The following is a 17,841-nucleotide window of genomic DNA, read 5'->3' on the forward strand; positions in this document are numbered from 1 at the left end:
ATGCATTTGACACCTGGTTTGCCATATAGATTTTATGTAATAATGGTGATGCCTTAATGATTTATTGATCTCATGAAATTGTGATGGTTTGGTGGATAGGAAAAATCTTATCCCTCCCATCCTTGCAAGTAGGGTGGAATAAGGTTATGTTCTGCATTTTGATTTTTTCTCACTTTAAACTTGTAATTAATAATCTTAGTTTGGAGGCTCATGGGAGGCTCAGTTGGTTAAGCATCTGACTCTTGACATCAGCTCAGATTTGGGAGATTGAGCTTTGCAACAGTCTCTGCACTGATGGTGCGGAGCCTGCTTGCGATCCTGTTCCCCACTTGCTTTCTCTCTCTCTCTCTCTCTCTCTCTCTCTGAAAAAAAAGAGAATCTTAGTTTATACTTGAATCAAATAGATGCATACCTTCCTATTAAAAAATGTAAAACAAGCATCTTTCTATATGCCAATGATATGGCTTAATCACAAGTTGTAAGTAACTTTAGTAGACAACAGAACTTGTGTCCAGTTATTCCTAGGATGAGCACAAAGCACATTTTATAAAGATGTGTTTTAGTAGATGTCCCTTAATTTGTCATTGTGTTTATAAATCCCCCCCCCCATGGTATATCATCTTGGTTGTATCTTTCATACGTATCTTTTGTTGGATGGTGTATTCATTGGCTAGAGCTGCTGTAACAAAATACCACCACTAAGTGGCTTAAACAACAGCAACTTACTTTTTTCTGTCATAGTTCTGAAGGCCAGAATTCCAAGATCAAGGTGTCATCAAGTTTGGCTTCTCCTGAGGCCTCTCTCTTTGGCCCACAGATGGTCACCCTTTTGCTGTGTTCCCACACGGTTTCCTTCTGTGTGTGCACATTTCTGGGGTCCTTTTGTATGTCAGACTTTCATCTTCCTATGAGGACACCAGCACAACTCACCATAGGAGCCTCTGTTTAACTTCATCACTTTTTAAAAACCCTATTTCCAAATACAATCATGTTTTGAGGTACTGGAGGTGAGCACTTCAACACAAGAATTTTGAGGGAGAAGGGGACATAATTCAGCCCCCAGGAAGAAAACCAGGAAATTCCACTCCTCAAAACTGGCATTTCAGAGGTGCTTTATGGCAGAGTTGTAGACCTGTTTACATGTTTTTCGAGCTAAAATTATGACCATGCTCTAAGATAAAAAACTGAAATTTCTGATTTCTCTTTGTGTTTCTTTAAAAGATAAATCAGGATTTCTTTTAAAAAAAAGGTTTTTCTGGAAATGCTCCATTGGACTTCTTCTTTTTGAGAGCATTTGACTTCATTCTTACCTATATGACACTCCAGTTTTTACCAAAAAACCTCAGTTACGCCCAGCTTGGTCTCCTATTTGAAGCGTCTCACTTAACAGACAGCTAGCTGTAGCACACAGTACCAGTGGGGAATATGCTTGGATCCCATATGCCTTTTAAGATCTGTATCCAGGGGCGCCTGGGTGGCGCAGTCGGTTAAGCGTCCGACTTCAGCCAGGTCACGATCTTGCGGTCCGTGAGTTCGAGCCCCGCGTCAGGCTCTGGGCTGATGGCTCAGAGCCTGGAGCCTGTTTCCGATTCTGTGTCTCCCTCTCTCTCTGCCCCTCCCCCGTTCATGCTCTGTCTCTCTCTGTCCCAAAAATAAATAAAAAAAAATGAAAAAAAAAAATTTAAGATCTGTATCCAGAGATACAATCATCAAGGCCTGCTGCCCACTGGTTATGCAGCTCACCCATTATTCCAGGTCACGGGCCCCTGAAGTGGAATGCAGAATTGTTCAGAGCATTTGTTTCAAAGATGAAAGATTCATGGTATGCATCTCAGTCCCATTGGTTCTATGGCTCCAAGAAAGTCATGTGCTCTGAATGAGCACAAGTTTTCCCTTGACTAGACCCACACACAGAAGCACTGTATACGGGCAGCCACCATCCAGTGTGTTTAAGGAATATTTGGTGAAGCAGCTCTGTGAGTAATCTTGTGTGAATGAAGAATATTCTCATCAACGTTTCCCAACAGCATTCTCTCTTATGGGCCCCAGTGGAGAAGTTTCTCTCTTTCCAGTGCAGTCTCCTGATGCTTATCATACTCATTTAGAAACTGAATCTTATAACAAAACGTATTTCTCATTTTCAAATAGCTAAAAAGCTTTTGGCCAAATTTGTGGCCTGCCACTTGTGAATGTATGGGACTTCATAATACCTACTATATGTACTGAAAAAAATTTTTTTACATTTATTTATTTTTGAGAGACAGAGCACAAGTGGGGGAGGGGCAGAGAGAGAAGGAGACAGAATCTGAAGCAGGCTCCAGACTCTGAGCTGGCAGCACAGAGCCCGACGTGGGGCTCGAACCCACAAACTGTGAGATTATGACCTGAGCCGAAGTTGGATGCTTAACTGACTGAGCCACCCAGGCGCCCCCCTACTGTATGTACTTTAAAAATGCTTAATGCCATCTTATTTTCCTTGCTGTCATGTTGGTTTTCTTAGTTTATTTTATCTTTGTATATCATGTCTCTGCAAAGTGCTTTACATCATAACTTCTGGGTAGGGCCTCTTGATATTTTTGCAATTACTGTGAATGAATATATGGTTATGTGTGTATGCACAGGGAAAGAGTTAAATGCTCCCTCTTTTTTTTCTAGTGAGATGGAGTGTTGTTGTTGTTGTTGTTGTTGTTTTTTATAACTTGTTTCCAATGTTTCCCTTCATGGGGAGCAAATCTAATAGGGTCCACTGAAAAGACTGCAGCTTTTCTGTGATTCTGAGGAAATAGTTTAAACATTCGAGTTCCAATGCCTCAACTGTCTCTAGGAACAGCAGTAAATACTATCTTGCCTTTTCTCTTTAAAGGAAAACTACCCTTTAAGGGAAGCACTGGGTGTTGTGTAGGAAGAATGCCATAGTATACTGAAATCTTCAGTAGTTGAAAAGCCAGTGTGATACCATTTTAGACGCTTAACCTGGAATACATTTACAAAATGTAAGTCCCTGAGGAAATCTGAGAACCCACTGAAGGTATGCAGACCACCCCTAGAGGATCGTGGGCAGGGGGTGGCTACAGGAATGTCTCAAGGGAAGTTCATTGGTAAACTTGATCCATGAGGGAAGCCCATTTCAGAAAGCAGGGCCAGTACCGAGGACAGCACCAAGCCCCGCGCCCCGGTGGAGAGAGGCAGCAGCACCATGGACAGCACCAGCGTGCTGGGGAGAGAGGCGGGGAGAGGCGACCTTATCAGCTGATGCCTTACGTAGGCTGGATCCCCACTTTGATAAGGGAGGTCTGGATGCGCGCGCGCCAGTGTTCGTTCTCCAAAAGCCGCAGCCCCAGACGGGGTGGGGCTAGGGGACGGGTGGTGGCGGGGGGAAGGCAGGTCCCCGAAAGCAGGTCCCTGCTTGGCTTCCCTGGCATGGAGTTGAGGCTGCAGCCCGCTGCCTGGAGAGAGGGGCGGGTACGGAGGCAAGGCTGCGAGAGTACTGCTCTGACGCACCAGCATCCTCTCCAGCAGGAGAGGCACCCACACGTTCCAGGGTCGCCCAGCTTCCCCGCCCCCCCACCTCCCCGACCTGGGAGATGCTCGGCTCTGGGCGACCAGACTGCTGTCTCCGCCGAGGTGAAAAGCCTGGGCATGTGACAGCTTAGGCGGGCCCCGGCTGCGAGACGCAGCCCAGCGCCCTCCTCTCCGCCGTGCCGTCTCCCACGGATGCTCGCCGGCAGAAGGTTGGGGCCAGTTTCATAGGCAATCCCCAGAAACCCTAGCCCCAGCCAGAGGTTGCAAACATCCGAAGTGGCTCTGGACGCTGTGGCCACCGTCCGTCTTCCTGAACTCCCCTCCTGCACACACCCTGGTCCGGCCTCCTGACCCAGAGATGGATTCGCCTGTGAACCTAACCTACTTTTCCCTCTCCACCCCCGCCCCTTTGGAGACCAACCGCAGCGGCCTCGGCGCGGAAGACTCGCGCCCCAGCCCCCTCCTCTCTGTCTTCGGTGTGCTTATCCTGACCTTTCTGGGCTTTCTGGTGGCCGCCACGTTCTCCTGGAACCTGCTGGTGCTGGCGACCATTCTCCGTGTGCGCACCTTCCACCGGGTTCCGCACAACTTAGTGGCGTCCATGGCCATCTCGGATGTGCTGGTGGCCGCTCTGGTCATGCCCCTGAGCCTGGTGCACGAGCTGTCCGGGCGCCGCTGGCAGCTGGGCCGGCGACTGTGCCAGCTGTGGATCGCATGCGACGTGCTCTGCTGCACGGCCAGCATCTGGAACGTGACGGCCATCGCGCTGGACCGCTACTGGTCCATCACCCGCCACCTGCAATACACACTGCGCACCCGCAAGCGCGTCTCCAACGTTATGATAGTGCTCACCTGGGCGCTCTCCGCCGTGATCTCCCTGGCCCCGCTGCTCTTCGGCTGGGGGGAGACCTACTCTGAGGACAGCGAGGAGTGCCAGGTGAGCCGCGAGCCGTCCTACACCGTGTTCTCCACCGTGGGCGCCTTCTACCTGCCCCTCTGCGTCGTGCTCTTTGTGTACTGGAAGATCTACAAGGCGGCCAGGTTCCGCGTGGGCTCCAGGACCAACAGTGTCTCACCCATATCGGAGGCTGTGGAGGTGGGTGTTTTAGTGACCCTTGCAAATACTTCACTCGCGTTCCTACGGGCTTTAGCTCCAGCACGCTGACTTGAAAGTTTGTAGGAAGTGAGCTTTTCAGTTTCCTTTCTTGGGGAGGGGTGGGGGCAAAGGGGAAGGGGTAGACCGGGGTAGCTGAAGAAACCCTCGGGGGCTGATTTTGCTCCAACACGCTCAGTATCACAGAGCCAATAATGGTCTTTACCATCAATGATGGGTTTTTCCCCCCATATGGGAAATGAGGGGTTTGGACTACATTCTTCCACAGGGTCCCATCTGGCTCTAAAATTCTGTGACTCTATCACACCCTGTAGGAGGGCTGAAGAAGCAGGTGTCTGGGGCTATACTAGATAAACTTGCAGCTTCCTGCATTTGGACTGAGCTGCTCAATGAGGAAGGAAGGGACAGATGGTGAGGTGCCTTGGCAGAAAGATTGCCAAACAGCAGGCCAAGCAGATTCATGTTTCGACCCAATCTATTTTTTTTTCTTTGCAAATTAAAGCAGCTAGCTTTGCAGAATACAGGGTCTCCTGGATTACTCTCTGCAGTTCTGCAGCGTCCTCTTCCCCTGGTGTGAGATTACAGATCTTTGTCTGTCTCCAAGCCTGCATTTGTTATGTCCCATCGTTGCCTGTGGTGCTGCTCTCTGGGTCTAGCCCCAGCCCTGTCAGGCTTCTGTGTATAGCTGAGGATCACCTGTTTGCCTTCCCAGACAGGCTACGGGGCGGGGGGAGGGATTAAAAATCTAAGGCAGACAATTCCCCAGCTCTTTGCAAGTGGCATTTTCTGTAGGACAATCGTTACAACCACAGTGAGGGCTCTCTTCCAGTTCTCTCTCCACCACACTTTTCTGTTTCTTGTTAACTCTTAATAATCCAACCCTGATTTCAATTCAGGAAATATATGACAACTGAACCCATGGGGTGTGGGGATTGCGTCCCCCCTGACCAACTCATTGCCAAGGTGATCCCTTGAGCCTAATTCACTTTTTTAAGTGAGATCAGAAATCGACACAGCCCCATTTTCTGTCAGGGGCTCTAGGACAACCACATAAATTCAATTAAGCATATCAAGCACATACTATGGGGATGGTGGTAGGAGTGAAACAATGAAAGACGTCATCTTTGCCCATGAAGAGTTCCCTCTAGTGAGGGAGGTAAACACCTACTGTGGATGCTGTAATGTGGTTCTGTTTTCCTGATCAGAGGCTAACTCCAACAATAACCAGTCAATCAAGCTTAGAGGGACCAGAGGTGTAGGTAATGGAGAAAAAAGTGCATCATTCTGGAAGAAAGAAGGAAAAGAGGGTCAGAGGCTACCTATCCTTTTATCTGGAACAATGGTCTCAACCAGGGGTGATTTGCCCCCTCCATTTGGGATGTCTGGAGACATTTCTGATTATCAAAGTTTGGGAGAGAGTGTTAATGGCATCTAGCGTTAGAGGCAAGGGGTGGGGCTAAACATTGTACAGTGGACGGGACAGCCCCCACAAAAAATAATTCAGGCCAAAACGACAGTAATGCCAAATTTGGGAAACCTTGACCTATTAGATTTCTAACCTGAATGAGGAGTGCTGATGGCTAAGAGTGCTCACAGCACCAGACTGTCGGGAACTTCCATGTGTATGAGAATCACCCCAAGCCCAGGTCAGGAGCAAGAGGACTGACCACCTTCAAGGGTCCTCCTTACACAGACTCTCTTCTGCCGGGATGCTTATCCAGGTAAATGGTTTACAATTGGTACCAGATACAGCTTTAAAAGGAAAGCAGTCACCGTTTTTCTTGTGAGGCTTACTGCAAGGCGATGCAGGCTTTTACCGCTCTGCTCTGGAGACAACAGAAACAAAGCATCATGATATCTTTGTGCTTTTATACACTAGTCTGCACTGTTTCATTTTCTCTCCTTTCTCTGCCAGATAACTTTTAAAAAATGGTTTGTCTTGGCTTTGCAAGACCTCCAAATGATCCAGGGTTCCACATACAATATGGGGCTGCCTCTGTCCTCATGTTACTGTGAAGGGTTAATTACAAACCAGGTCTCCTGATTTCTCCATGGTAGCAGGTGCCAAAATTTCTAAATACAGTTCTACCACCAACTAGCTGTGTTACCCAGGGAAACACAATACTTCCTCCTTCTGTATCTGCTGAGTTTTCTCCAAGGATATTACTGAGAACCTAACCTATGTCAGACACTGAGATGGGAACTGGCAACACAAGAGATGGGCTTTGCCCTCAAAAAAAGGATGATGAAAACACTACCAAAGATCTGGCATAAAAAGATAATGCTGAATTTATTATTTACTAGTGTATGGCTGAACCATGCTGGCCAGGCACAATCTCTCTGAGCAGAGAAGAATGTTGATCTTAAATAGCATTTTTAGAAAGCTTGGAGTTCAGACATTGGGAGGCTTTGAGAGATATAGGTAGGCTGACATCATCTGTATGAGTCTTAAATTTGTTGGTTGGTTGTCATCCCAGTAGGGGTTTACTGGAATGAATCCAACCCAGGTTGACCTGGGACTGACACTGCTAGGTTGGCTTGTAAAATAAGTCCATTGAGTTGAATTGCCCCTGATCAATAGACCAAGTTTAAGCTGGCTCTAGGCTATAGAACACACAGTCTTGTCCTAAGTTTGTGGGAACATTTAGTTCTCAGGCTCCCACTCTTGGTCCTTATTCAGCCAAAGCTTTGAGAGAAACCCTCAAGGACTAACCAGATATTGACCACTGTTGGTGATTCTCCCAGAAGATGAAGTTTCATCTGTGGAGATCTGATGCTCAAATTGCACATCAGTCAATGTAATTTCCAATCATTTCTCAGGACAGGGCAGTGCAGAAGCATTTAAGCTCTGGCTACCAAGCATTGAACAACTGAGGCAAACAAGTAGAAGTATTATAAGAAGGGCCTGGAAGATCTCCCAAGTCATGACTCAGGATTTTCTAGTCCTAATCAAAGCCAGTCCCAAAGATTCCCTGTGTCTACCCAAGACCGCTAGTTTGCCTTTTCTTTTAGTTTAAAAATAGTTGTATCTTACCTGTAGTGTTAATCTAGGTACAGTGTGAAGTCTTACTTAGTGTTAGTGGGTAGACTCCTCCTTGGCTGGCCAAAAGCAAATCTGGAGTGATTTTATTAGTCAATATTTTTTGAGTTAAGATACTTAAACTGCTTTGTTGTGCCCCCAGAGCGTAGACTGTACAATTTACTATGTCAGCCAATGTAGACATTATTGTGCCAACCATTTTTTTTAAATGAAAACTTCAAGTTGTCTGACTCCTATGGATGAGGTCAGTATTCTCAGGAATCGTTTCCCTGAAAGAGTTGTAACCGTTTGGACTCTTTGTAAGGAGATATAATCCATTGAGGGCATTGGAGAGTTAGTCCTTGAAATGGCCTAACCGATGGCCCTACTGAACAATCAATCTTGTTTCTTGATTGACATGAAAAAGCGTGAGTTTCGTATGGGATAAAGAACCCTGGAGGTGTACAAGAGATGTGATCAACTTCAGTGAAGCTATAGGTATATTGTCAGACAGTCTTCATGTACTCATCTGCTTGGTCAAGCTTCTTGATTAGCAGCCAACGCCTACCCCTCTACTTCTGGGCATTGTCTGCAGCTAATGTTGAGGTCATCCTCCCTGAATCCTAACACTGCAGTTTAGGATAATTTCAGAGAGCATTAAGTCACCAACCGAGTAATTCACATTTGTTGTTCATTTTTAAAGAACGCCTGAAGAAGGTGCTTCTATAGCATGTTGAAGAAGTGAATTATCTGGAAAGCATACCAGTTGTTAGTTCCTATACCTCCTCTTCTATTATTTTAGCAATTTTATATGCCCTAGAAGCAGCCACCGTTGAGTCATTGAACAGTTTGGCTTCTGATATGAAATTACGTTTTATGAGAAAGACTGAACTACTTATTACATATCAAATTGATTATTACACATTATTTTTATTTTCAGTGTAACACCCACCAACAAAGAATAGTAAGTTGTAATTTCAAACAAGAGTGAAAAAAATTCTGCTTGGGGCAAGGACACTTCTTCAGTTACAGAAACACAATCATGAGACTTACCTTCATTGGCTAAGGATTATACAGTCGCCGGATTGTTAGTGTTAAACCAATGGGTGGTAATAGGAGAAAGAGAAGGTGAAAATGAATCATGATTAATCAACGAGTAGAAAAATGTGGGTGGTTTTGATTAGCAGTAGGGATTGTCTATGTATAATAACAAGATTTAAAGGCTTAATATAAGGTCTTAAAATGTGGTGACTAATTTTAGTCATGTAATTTCTCCGAAACAAAGGGAAAAACCTTTATTACTGAACTGAGGGTTGGCCTTCAAGAGACAACAGTTCTCTGATAGGCACCATGTTGCTGAATTCATCTACCTAGAGCATGGCCCAGCATTATCATATTTGTACAACAGGCAGATTAATGATAAGCTAGGAAGAATCAATCTGGACTTTATGTATTCTATTCCAATTAATCTTTCTCTCTGTGGTGTCCTTTATTCGTAGGATTCTAGACCTATTGCCATGTGTTTGATAATGTCTGGAATTACACAGAGTGTAAGTATTTTCATGTGTAGATCAGCTATAATCTGATAATATACAAGGGCTGCAGTACATTTCATCTGGAAGCAGATCTTACTTCTTAAATTTGTAGGTGTGTTATAGAAACTAAAGAACTATTCTTCTAATAATGATCCTAAAATACCAGCCTTGAGTTGGCACACAAAATTATGAAAGATTTTCATTGCTTGAATTTTTCAAATGAAGTTCACTTTCCCTCAAGCCTTTAGAAATTTACTCTCTAGCCACAAATTTGTCTTTCATGATCTTCTTTCACCATCTGGTATAACTAATTACTTTTTTAAAGAAAATTTTCTCTAGTTTTCTTCATTTGCTTTTAACTTATTTCAAGTCAATTTGCTGTTTCCTTTTCAGACAACGGTAAAATTTTAGGCTGAAGGATCTGTTGTTCTATAATTATGGGGATAATGGCAGTTATAGTGATGCCTATAAGAAAGCTGTATTGTTGTACATCTACAATGATAGACAACTCCCCTTGTAAATTTAGAAGGGCAGGGATTTGTTGGGTGATAATGTCTCCCTCAGAGGGACTTCACTGGACAGATTTTAGATAGTTGTCATCTTTACTTGTAGCCAGTATGGAACACTGATTTTTTCAAGGATTTTTCTGCTGGCAATACTCACAAGGGTCCTTGTCTAGACTCCCAAACCTTTGACAACAGAGGTCCTTTGGGATGTTTCATCTAGAGAAACATATCCTGTATTGCTTTCTAGCTAATTTATTTTTCTAAGGATATCTGGAAACGTCTAGTCCCTTAATGGATATTTTCTAAATTGGTAATTTCACATTTCCATTATTTTTTATTATTCAATTCCCTAATTCAAGTTTGAGCCCACTTATAGAAAGATAGGGCAAGACTCTAAACTTCAGATGCTGGGTTTATACCAGAATACTGTTTGAACATTTCCAGAAGTCTATTTTCTATCTTTATTTAGTTTACAATGTGGAACATCTAGTCAATCTTTCCTTAAAAGAAGGGCTTCTGATTTTTACATTTTATAGTTTTATATATTTTTATATTTAAAATGTTCATAGCTGGATTATATAGCTCTTCTCTTTTTTATCCTTCTACTTTTAAGGATCTGTTTTTCCCCATCTGAGGGGACTTCAATTACTTCACTCACTGGTACAGACTTGTAGTTCAAGACAATAAGAATTTTGTTCAATACTCTCACCAAATTCTGAATTCCATAACCATTTTTATTTTTATTTTCTCTCTGAAGTTTAGGAAAATTCTAAATTATAACCCTTAACTTAACTTGAGGCCAGGGTTTTAATGGAAATTCTATAGATTTGACTCCTTATCTGGCAAATTTACTATATGGCTTTGCTTTTTCTGAGAAAACCCTGAAGAGAGGACAGTTCATTTAGGAAGTCAGGTGCAGCTAGGTAGAAATATACAAGACCTAGATGTGCAAGGCAGGTGGGTGTGGGGATGTTACAAAACCTTCGAGACTATTTTAGAGTTAAGATTTTGTTTAACGCCCTAGCATACCAATTAAAGAAGGAAGCTGTTAACTGTTTGGTCTTTTTCCCCCGGATTTTTCTAGGGCTCTTATCTGGGTGAATTTACTGATTTTGACTTGTCAGAAGTTCCTTATCAAGAAAGTTTTTTTAAAAAGGCATTTGTTGAGAAAAGCACAGGAGTTCAGATTATAGTGCAAGTTAAAATAGGAAGTCAAAGTTCCTAAAGGAGAAGGTTGAGTCCTTGGTTTAGACCAACCATGACACACAAGAAAGACTCTATGGTTGGCCAACAGTCAGTGCCTGTGAATAGTGCCCAAGGATCCCTGACCAGATGCTAGCAAGGGGCCATACAAGCACCAACCCAACACTCATTGAGCTGGAATACCAACTAAACAAAGTGATATTCCTTCACAAATTGAGAGGACAGGGAATATCCTCAAATTTTGTAAAGGACCGAAAGCAAAGTTTGATCAATTGCTTTTCCACAAATTAGTGTTAAGTCTATCCGTCCTCAGAACATTAGCCCTCAGGTCTGGCTTGGAATGGATTAGAAGTTTATCAAGCCAATGCCATACAGAACAATCTTTTTTTATATTTTATATTCAACTGAGAGAAAGGCTCTCTAGGAAAAACAAACGAAACTACCCTATGAAACCAGACTTTGCACATATAGACAAATAATAGCAAAAGCAAAGCAAGTAGCAGTAGAATAAGTACGTCAATGGCATAAACATATTTGCCAAATGGTACACCTCTAGGATGAGAGATATAATTGGCTTGCACAAAGATCTAAGTCAATTACCAAATAGTATACATCTCAATCAAAGGTCTAGTTACCTGGTACAAAGACCTAAATCTAAAGACCTTAACCAAAGACACTTTTGGTTACAAGTCCTAGGATAACAAAATTCAGAGAGCAAAAAGAGCCCATTGGAGCTGGTTGGAGCTGTTGAGACCACCACAGCTGGCTACAGATTCTGAGTGCCCCTGGAGTCTGGGCTCCAGTGAACGCACCTGTGGTCCAAGCGTCCTGTGGAGGGTCTTCAAAATGATCTCAGTGGACTCTGTTGAACTGTCCAAGGATGATACGACCACCACACAGTATCTGAAACAGAAATAAATGCCAAACTGCTTACTACAGTGAGAAGAAACTATACTTGTCAAGCACCGTATCCAGAATGGAGCAGAATGCCCACCACCTGTGGGGACTGGGGACAGCGTGGAGTTCAGAGCAGTGAACTGACATCCCCCTAAGACGAGGTTCCTCGGTGAGACTGCTGTCAATTGATTGGTGCTCAGAGGAGCATTTATTGGGGGTGAGTCCCATCCTAATTGGCTGACGTTCGAGGCCAGACATGGATTGTGTGGTTTGCAAATGAGTATTCACAGAGGGGGATTGTCCCTGGTCAGTGGAAGATATGTAAACAGCAAGACTCCTTGTTGCCATAGCCACAGAACAATCAGTCTTCCTAAGTTTGTTGGGAAGTTCAAGCGATGTTTTCACCCTCCCCTGTGTGGAGCCCTCCCTTAACGTGTAAGACCATTTCTAGTTTGAGCATCCTGGTTCATCGGTCCATCTTCCATTCTGACAGTGGGCTGGTCTAACCTGCAAACCACCCAAAACCACTTCTAAGGTAACAGTCTTCATCCTTGAACTGCAGTACCTACCATCGATGGTAATCTATCAATTATGTGTGATATTAATAGGAAGGCGAAGCTGAGTGGTTAGAGGAAATGAAAGAAACCTACTAGGTTTATGATTAACCCGTAAATCGTTATTTAGTACATAACGATTTCAGAAAAATGAGAAGCCTGACACATAAGTACACGTCCCCCAAAGAACGCATTTATTTGGAGAGATGAGGCTAATTGTTCACCTAGAAAAATTTTGTATGTGTATCCTAAATTGTGAGATGTGTGCTTCAAATGATACAGCATTACAAAGATGATTAAGAAAAGTCTAATTTGGCTTGGATGTCCACTTTATTTTTTATCCTCCTACTTCTTTTTCTGTGAATTGCGTGTTGAGCAATTGATAGAGTAATTAATAGAGTTCTATTCTCAAGACTCAATTAGGCGCTTTATTGTAATCATTGATTAGCAGAAAGCAAAGAGCTAAGGAGTCCCTGAGTCAGAAAGCCACAGGGCGAGCAACAAAAAGCCATGAGACACTAGAAACCTGAAACTTCCCAGACGACAAAGATCCTCCTTCCAGCGGAGCCTCTGCTGTCCCAGAAGAACCATTTTAAATCCGTGGCCCTCTTTCTTCTGTCAGGTGAGTTGGTATTGAAGGATGCATGAAGAGGGGCCCAGTTAAACAGTCAACATTTCATATCGAGGTCCTAGAAAATGTGCTTTTCTGAGTCACGTGGGGTTCTAGGACTAACCTATAAATAACTCCTGACTCACAGAAAAAGATAGTATTCAGAGAAAATATTTAATCTGAATCTAAAGCAGAACCATAAGGGGTTCCCATGGGACATAAAAGAGAATGGTTAAAACAGGAATCTTGAGTCTGTTGGAAGGGGCTATGGACGTGGGCTCCCCACTGCTGTACTAACAACTCCATGAGGAAAGAACATGCATGTAACCCCTGCGACGGTTTAGCTGAGCCCCCCTATTGACACGGGGAAAGTCCTCCTGAAGACAGACTTAGGAATAAACTCCCTGGGATATCTTTAAGAATGCCCTTCATTCAACATTAGAACCATTACACAGCGGACGATTCTTGCAGATCCAGCGAATGTCCGTTTTATCTGGGAACAGCTCATCACCTGTAGGAACCCAGGTAAACTGGAAGAACATCAGGTTTTATAGGATGACTGCCAAATGCTCATACAAGCAGGCCTGCACGTACGGCACTTCACGTTCCTGTACAGGGACCGCGACTAAAGTGATGAACTTCCATAAAAGTGTCCTATAAAACGTCAGCTCCCTTTCCCAAGACTAATTTCCATAGAAATATTCAAATCCTACACTTAAATGTAGGTCATATGCCTGGAAACCTTGCTACTTTTTCCCATTATGCAACAGGAAACTCCTACAAACATAATGTGCCAACACGGGGATATATCTCATCCTTACAGAAGGCTGGTCTTCCATTGGTAGTTTCGTTGTGAGGCTCATCATGTCTTGTAACTGGAATTTGAGTGCATAAAGGACTACGCGGGGGCTTCTGGAGTCAGTCTGAAAAGGCTAATGACCACAGGGAAGGCAGACAGGGAGTCAAGATGGGAGGGGTTGGCTGTTTCCCAAAAGAGTGCCATATCTCCAAAGCCAGAATATCTGGCTGTGTGTTGCTGTATTTATTTCTACTGTTAGACCAGAGCCTTTGACAAAGTCTAGTTTAAGTGTTCTACTTTTATATCAGTTGTGCTGTAGAGAATTAAGGGGTGGTCACAGGGGAGTCACAACCCTGAGTGGCCAGTGCTACCCCTGAAAAAGTGCTGAGAGGGAGGAGAATTTTTAGGGGTTTTAAAGTCAGGACCAGAATGTTGCTTCAAGTTGCCACCCTTGGAAAAGGGGTAAAAATCGCTTCCCTGATGCCATTTTTGGGTCTGAGTTTTATTAAGAAATTGGTCGGTTTTCCCATTTGTGCGGAAAAATAAAGCTGAATATTGTGTTGCATTTCCATAAATGAATTCCCTGCAATGCACTACCGGATATGCACTAATAATATATGAAAGGTCACTGTGGCACATCTCGGGGTGAGGCTGGGGTCTAGAAAGAGGTTTTCACTTCTCACTTTATGTCCGTTTTTCCAGGTTGTGGTGTTGTAGACTATTTGTTCCAATATTTATGATTTTCTTTTTTGATTGCACAATACTTGGTGCTTCACTATTCTTCAAGCAAATAACAAGAAGGCTATCATGCAAATTTAAGAATTCATATAGCAGCTAATCTTACCTTAACCATAGTGTCCTTATTTATACCTCCGTTATGCTCCATGAACAGATAAATCGATTCCTTTGGACTCCCAATCTGTAGATGTAGCCATGAACTGGTCAAGGGGGTTAGGTTAACAAGAATGACCCTCTGACCTGGTCCTTCGCCTAAAAGTTTGTGTGCTATTGAGAGAGAGCTGTGTGAGCATCCTTTTCAAATGCACTGGGATCACAGAATGCTGAATCCGCTGGGTTGGGCTGGGAAGAATGATATCGAACGTCCACGTAGTCTCACCCGCTAGGGAATGAAAGCCTGCTTTCCATGAAGCCCCGAGGGAGGTAAGTGTCCTGGTGAGCGAACTGTCCCAAACAGTCCTGGGAAACTGACACCAGGAGAAAAGTTCTAGAAAATTCCTTGAGGGAGGATTCACATGAGCACAGAAAGTTACAAAGATTTCAGAAAGTTGTGAGGATTTTAGAAAGTCAGACTTTAATTGTCCCAGGGTTTGACAAGGATTCGGAGCACTTTAGATTACTCATGTGCCTTTGTCACCGAATTACACGCACTATGTGACTGGCTTATTTTTTCAGTTTGTTGTTGAACAGGCAGCAGTGGGAAATTCATCTTCATCATGTTTATTATGGGTGTTCCCATTTTCCTTCCACTTCTAAGACGTAAGCAAATGCCAGCTCTGTCACCACGTTTCCACGGCTGAGGGTGGGCTCCCCAGGCAGTCAGTCTCCCGCACGCAATGATCAAGGGCTTTCTCTTCAAGTGGATGTGCAGGACCCAGCGTCTGGAAGGCACAAGAAGGTGGCTCTTCATGAAGCTTCTGCTTATCTCTTCCAGGCGAAGACCTCTGCTCAGCAGCCTCAGATGGTGTTCACAGTCCGCCACACCACCGTCACCTTCCAGACAGAAGGGGACACGTGGAGGGAGCAGAAAGAGCAGAAGGCCGCCCTGATGGTGGGCATCCTCATTGGGGTGTTTGCGCTCTGCTGGATCCCTTTCTTCACCACGGAGCTCATCAGCCCCCTGTGTTCCTGCGACATCCCCACCATCTGGAAGAGCATCTTCCTTTGGCTTGGCTACTCCAACTCCTTCTTTAACCCCCTGATCTATACAGCTTTCAACAAGAACTACAACAGCGCCTTCAAGAACTTCTTTTCTAAGCAACACTGAGCACGAGGCCTGGGGATAGGAAGGAGCTGTCCTGTAACTCAATCAAATTTCCAATTCTACCTACTTCCCCATAAATACCCAGTACTACACGGAAGAGGCAAGTCCTCGGAGTTCTCCGGGGTCGTCTTCAGAACTAGCCCTCCCTTCCATGCTCCAAGGCAGGAATGTGGGTCTTCCCAGACAGTTTTGGTGACCTTATTAATCTAACTTACCTGTTCTTGCTCTCCCTGCACCTACCAGCCACGGACTTTGCCCACAAAGTGCCCTTTCCTCCCCCAAATCCACTCCAGCATGGTCATCGTCCTTGCCCCAGAGAAGTCAGACATAGAAGATGAGAGGGAGGAAATAAAGCAACATGGACAGATAGAGAATGGGTGGAAGATGATGAATTAGAAGTCATACTGCGATATCCGAGGGGTAGGAAACCATAATTCCAAGTTTTGTGGAATAGTCCTTATTTCGAACGTTCCATTCTGTGGTCCTGTTAAATATACCCTAGTACTTATTGTGTATGTCCCAGGGTTTGGCCATAAAATATTGTCTCTGAACCTATTAAAGCACATGGCCACAACTGTAAGACCAGTGAATACTGGCTTTAAAGCTTTGTTTGTGGCAACCACATGTGTGTGTGTGTGTGTGTGTGTGTGCATGCGCGCACACACACACACACACAGAACTCTGGAGGAGGTGAATGTTCCAAAGGCCAGTTTATTCTAAAATCCAACCCATCAAGTTGGAACAGGAGCTAAAAGTCAAACCAATATCTCCCACCATTCTGAGGCAACTGTGCACAAACCATAGAAAAATAGACTAGTTTTGTAGACTCTGTCAAACTTGCTTATTTTCTATGGAGTTTCTTTGTACAGAATTTATTCAAATGTTGCAGGACAAAGACCTTTATCCTTGGATCATGAGGTTAGAGGAAAACAGGTGTCATGAAGCTGGCGGCTTCTTTTAGTCTCATAACCAAGGACTGTGAAGGTATATTTACCGAACACGTACACTTTAAAGGGACAGTTGGTTAATTTGCTATTTTTTACTGATGTGTGAATGCCCATTTTGAGGCCAACACTACTAGTAACTAATGAGAAAAGCAGAAATATGGTAAAATGTGGCCTCGGTCCTCGGCAGGTTGACACCTCTATATAAGTGAGTCAAGGCATTTAAGTGATGGTGTGGTGTTTATATGATCATATAAAACCTAGGCCATTCTACAAAACTTTAAAAAGATCTTGGGCAATAAAAGTGCCTGTGGTCCACTATGTCCCTGGTTCTTTCAATGCATGAATTCAAAAACTATATCTCATAATAATCTTTGATTATTATCATAAATATATATGTATTCTTTTGTATATAATAAATTATACCAAGAATAGGAAATCTGTGTGAATTTGCAGTCTTGGCTGGAAGTTTAGTCTTGCGTTTACTGCCAAGATTCTTTACTCAAAGAATGTGAGCAGATGAGGAAATGTTGCACAGCTTCTGTGGGTCATGGCTGATGATGCTAAGTGCAGACCTCTTATCTATGCATTGAAGCAAGTTCATGGAAGAATTTGCTTGGAAACATTCTTAGGTTTTTCTGCCTTCTGTTTTTATAACTTGAAGTGCCAAACCTACAAATATTTTCATTTCTTTTTAGTTTTTTTTTTTTGAGAGAGAGAGAGAGACAGACAGAGGGAGAGGAAGGAGCAGAGAGAGAGAGAGAGAGAGAGAGAATCCTAAGCAGGTTCCATGCTGTCAGCACAGAGCCTCGTGTGGGACTCAAACCCATGAACTGTGAGCTCTTGACCTGAACTGAAACCAAGAGTCAGATGCTTAAGTGACCGAGCCACCCAGGCACCCAACCCACAGATATTTTACAATACGGATTGTTCACTTCAGTTACCTTCCCCACTATTACTTGGAACCAGAGAGACCACCAAATGCTATTAGATTCTAGTGTCATAATAAAGGACGAGCTTCTAAAATTTCATCAATACCTCGTAGCAGAGAAGGCTACACTCAGACAAGGGGAGCCCAGAGATGGGACATCACAACCAAGGGAAGGGGAGCCTGGGTGGCTCAGTCAGTTGAGCGT

The 17,841-nt window shown here is 43.8% G+C and overlaps 1 protein-coding gene across 1 annotated transcript; it reads left to right on the forward strand.

Moving 5' to 3' along the window:
* Positions 1 to 3,880: 3,880 nt before the first annotated feature.
* HTR5A (5-hydroxytryptamine receptor 5A) lies at positions 3,881 to 16,994 on the forward strand. The gene is made up of 2 exons (XM_047832977.1): positions 3,881 to 4,618; positions 15,432 to 16,994. The coding sequence occupies exons 1-2, from the start codon at positions 3,881 to 3,883 to the stop codon at positions 15,762 to 15,764; spliced, it is 1,071 nt and encodes a 356-aa protein (XP_047688933.1). The 3' UTR covers positions 15,765 to 16,994.
* The last annotated feature ends 847 nt before the right edge of the window (positions 16,995 to 17,841 follow it).

Source organism: Prionailurus viverrinus, chromosome A2 (assembly GCF_022837055.1).
Source record: "Prionailurus viverrinus isolate Anna chromosome A2, UM_Priviv_1.0, whole genome shotgun sequence".
NCBI lineage: Eukaryota > Metazoa > Chordata > Mammalia > Carnivora > Felidae > Prionailurus > Prionailurus viverrinus.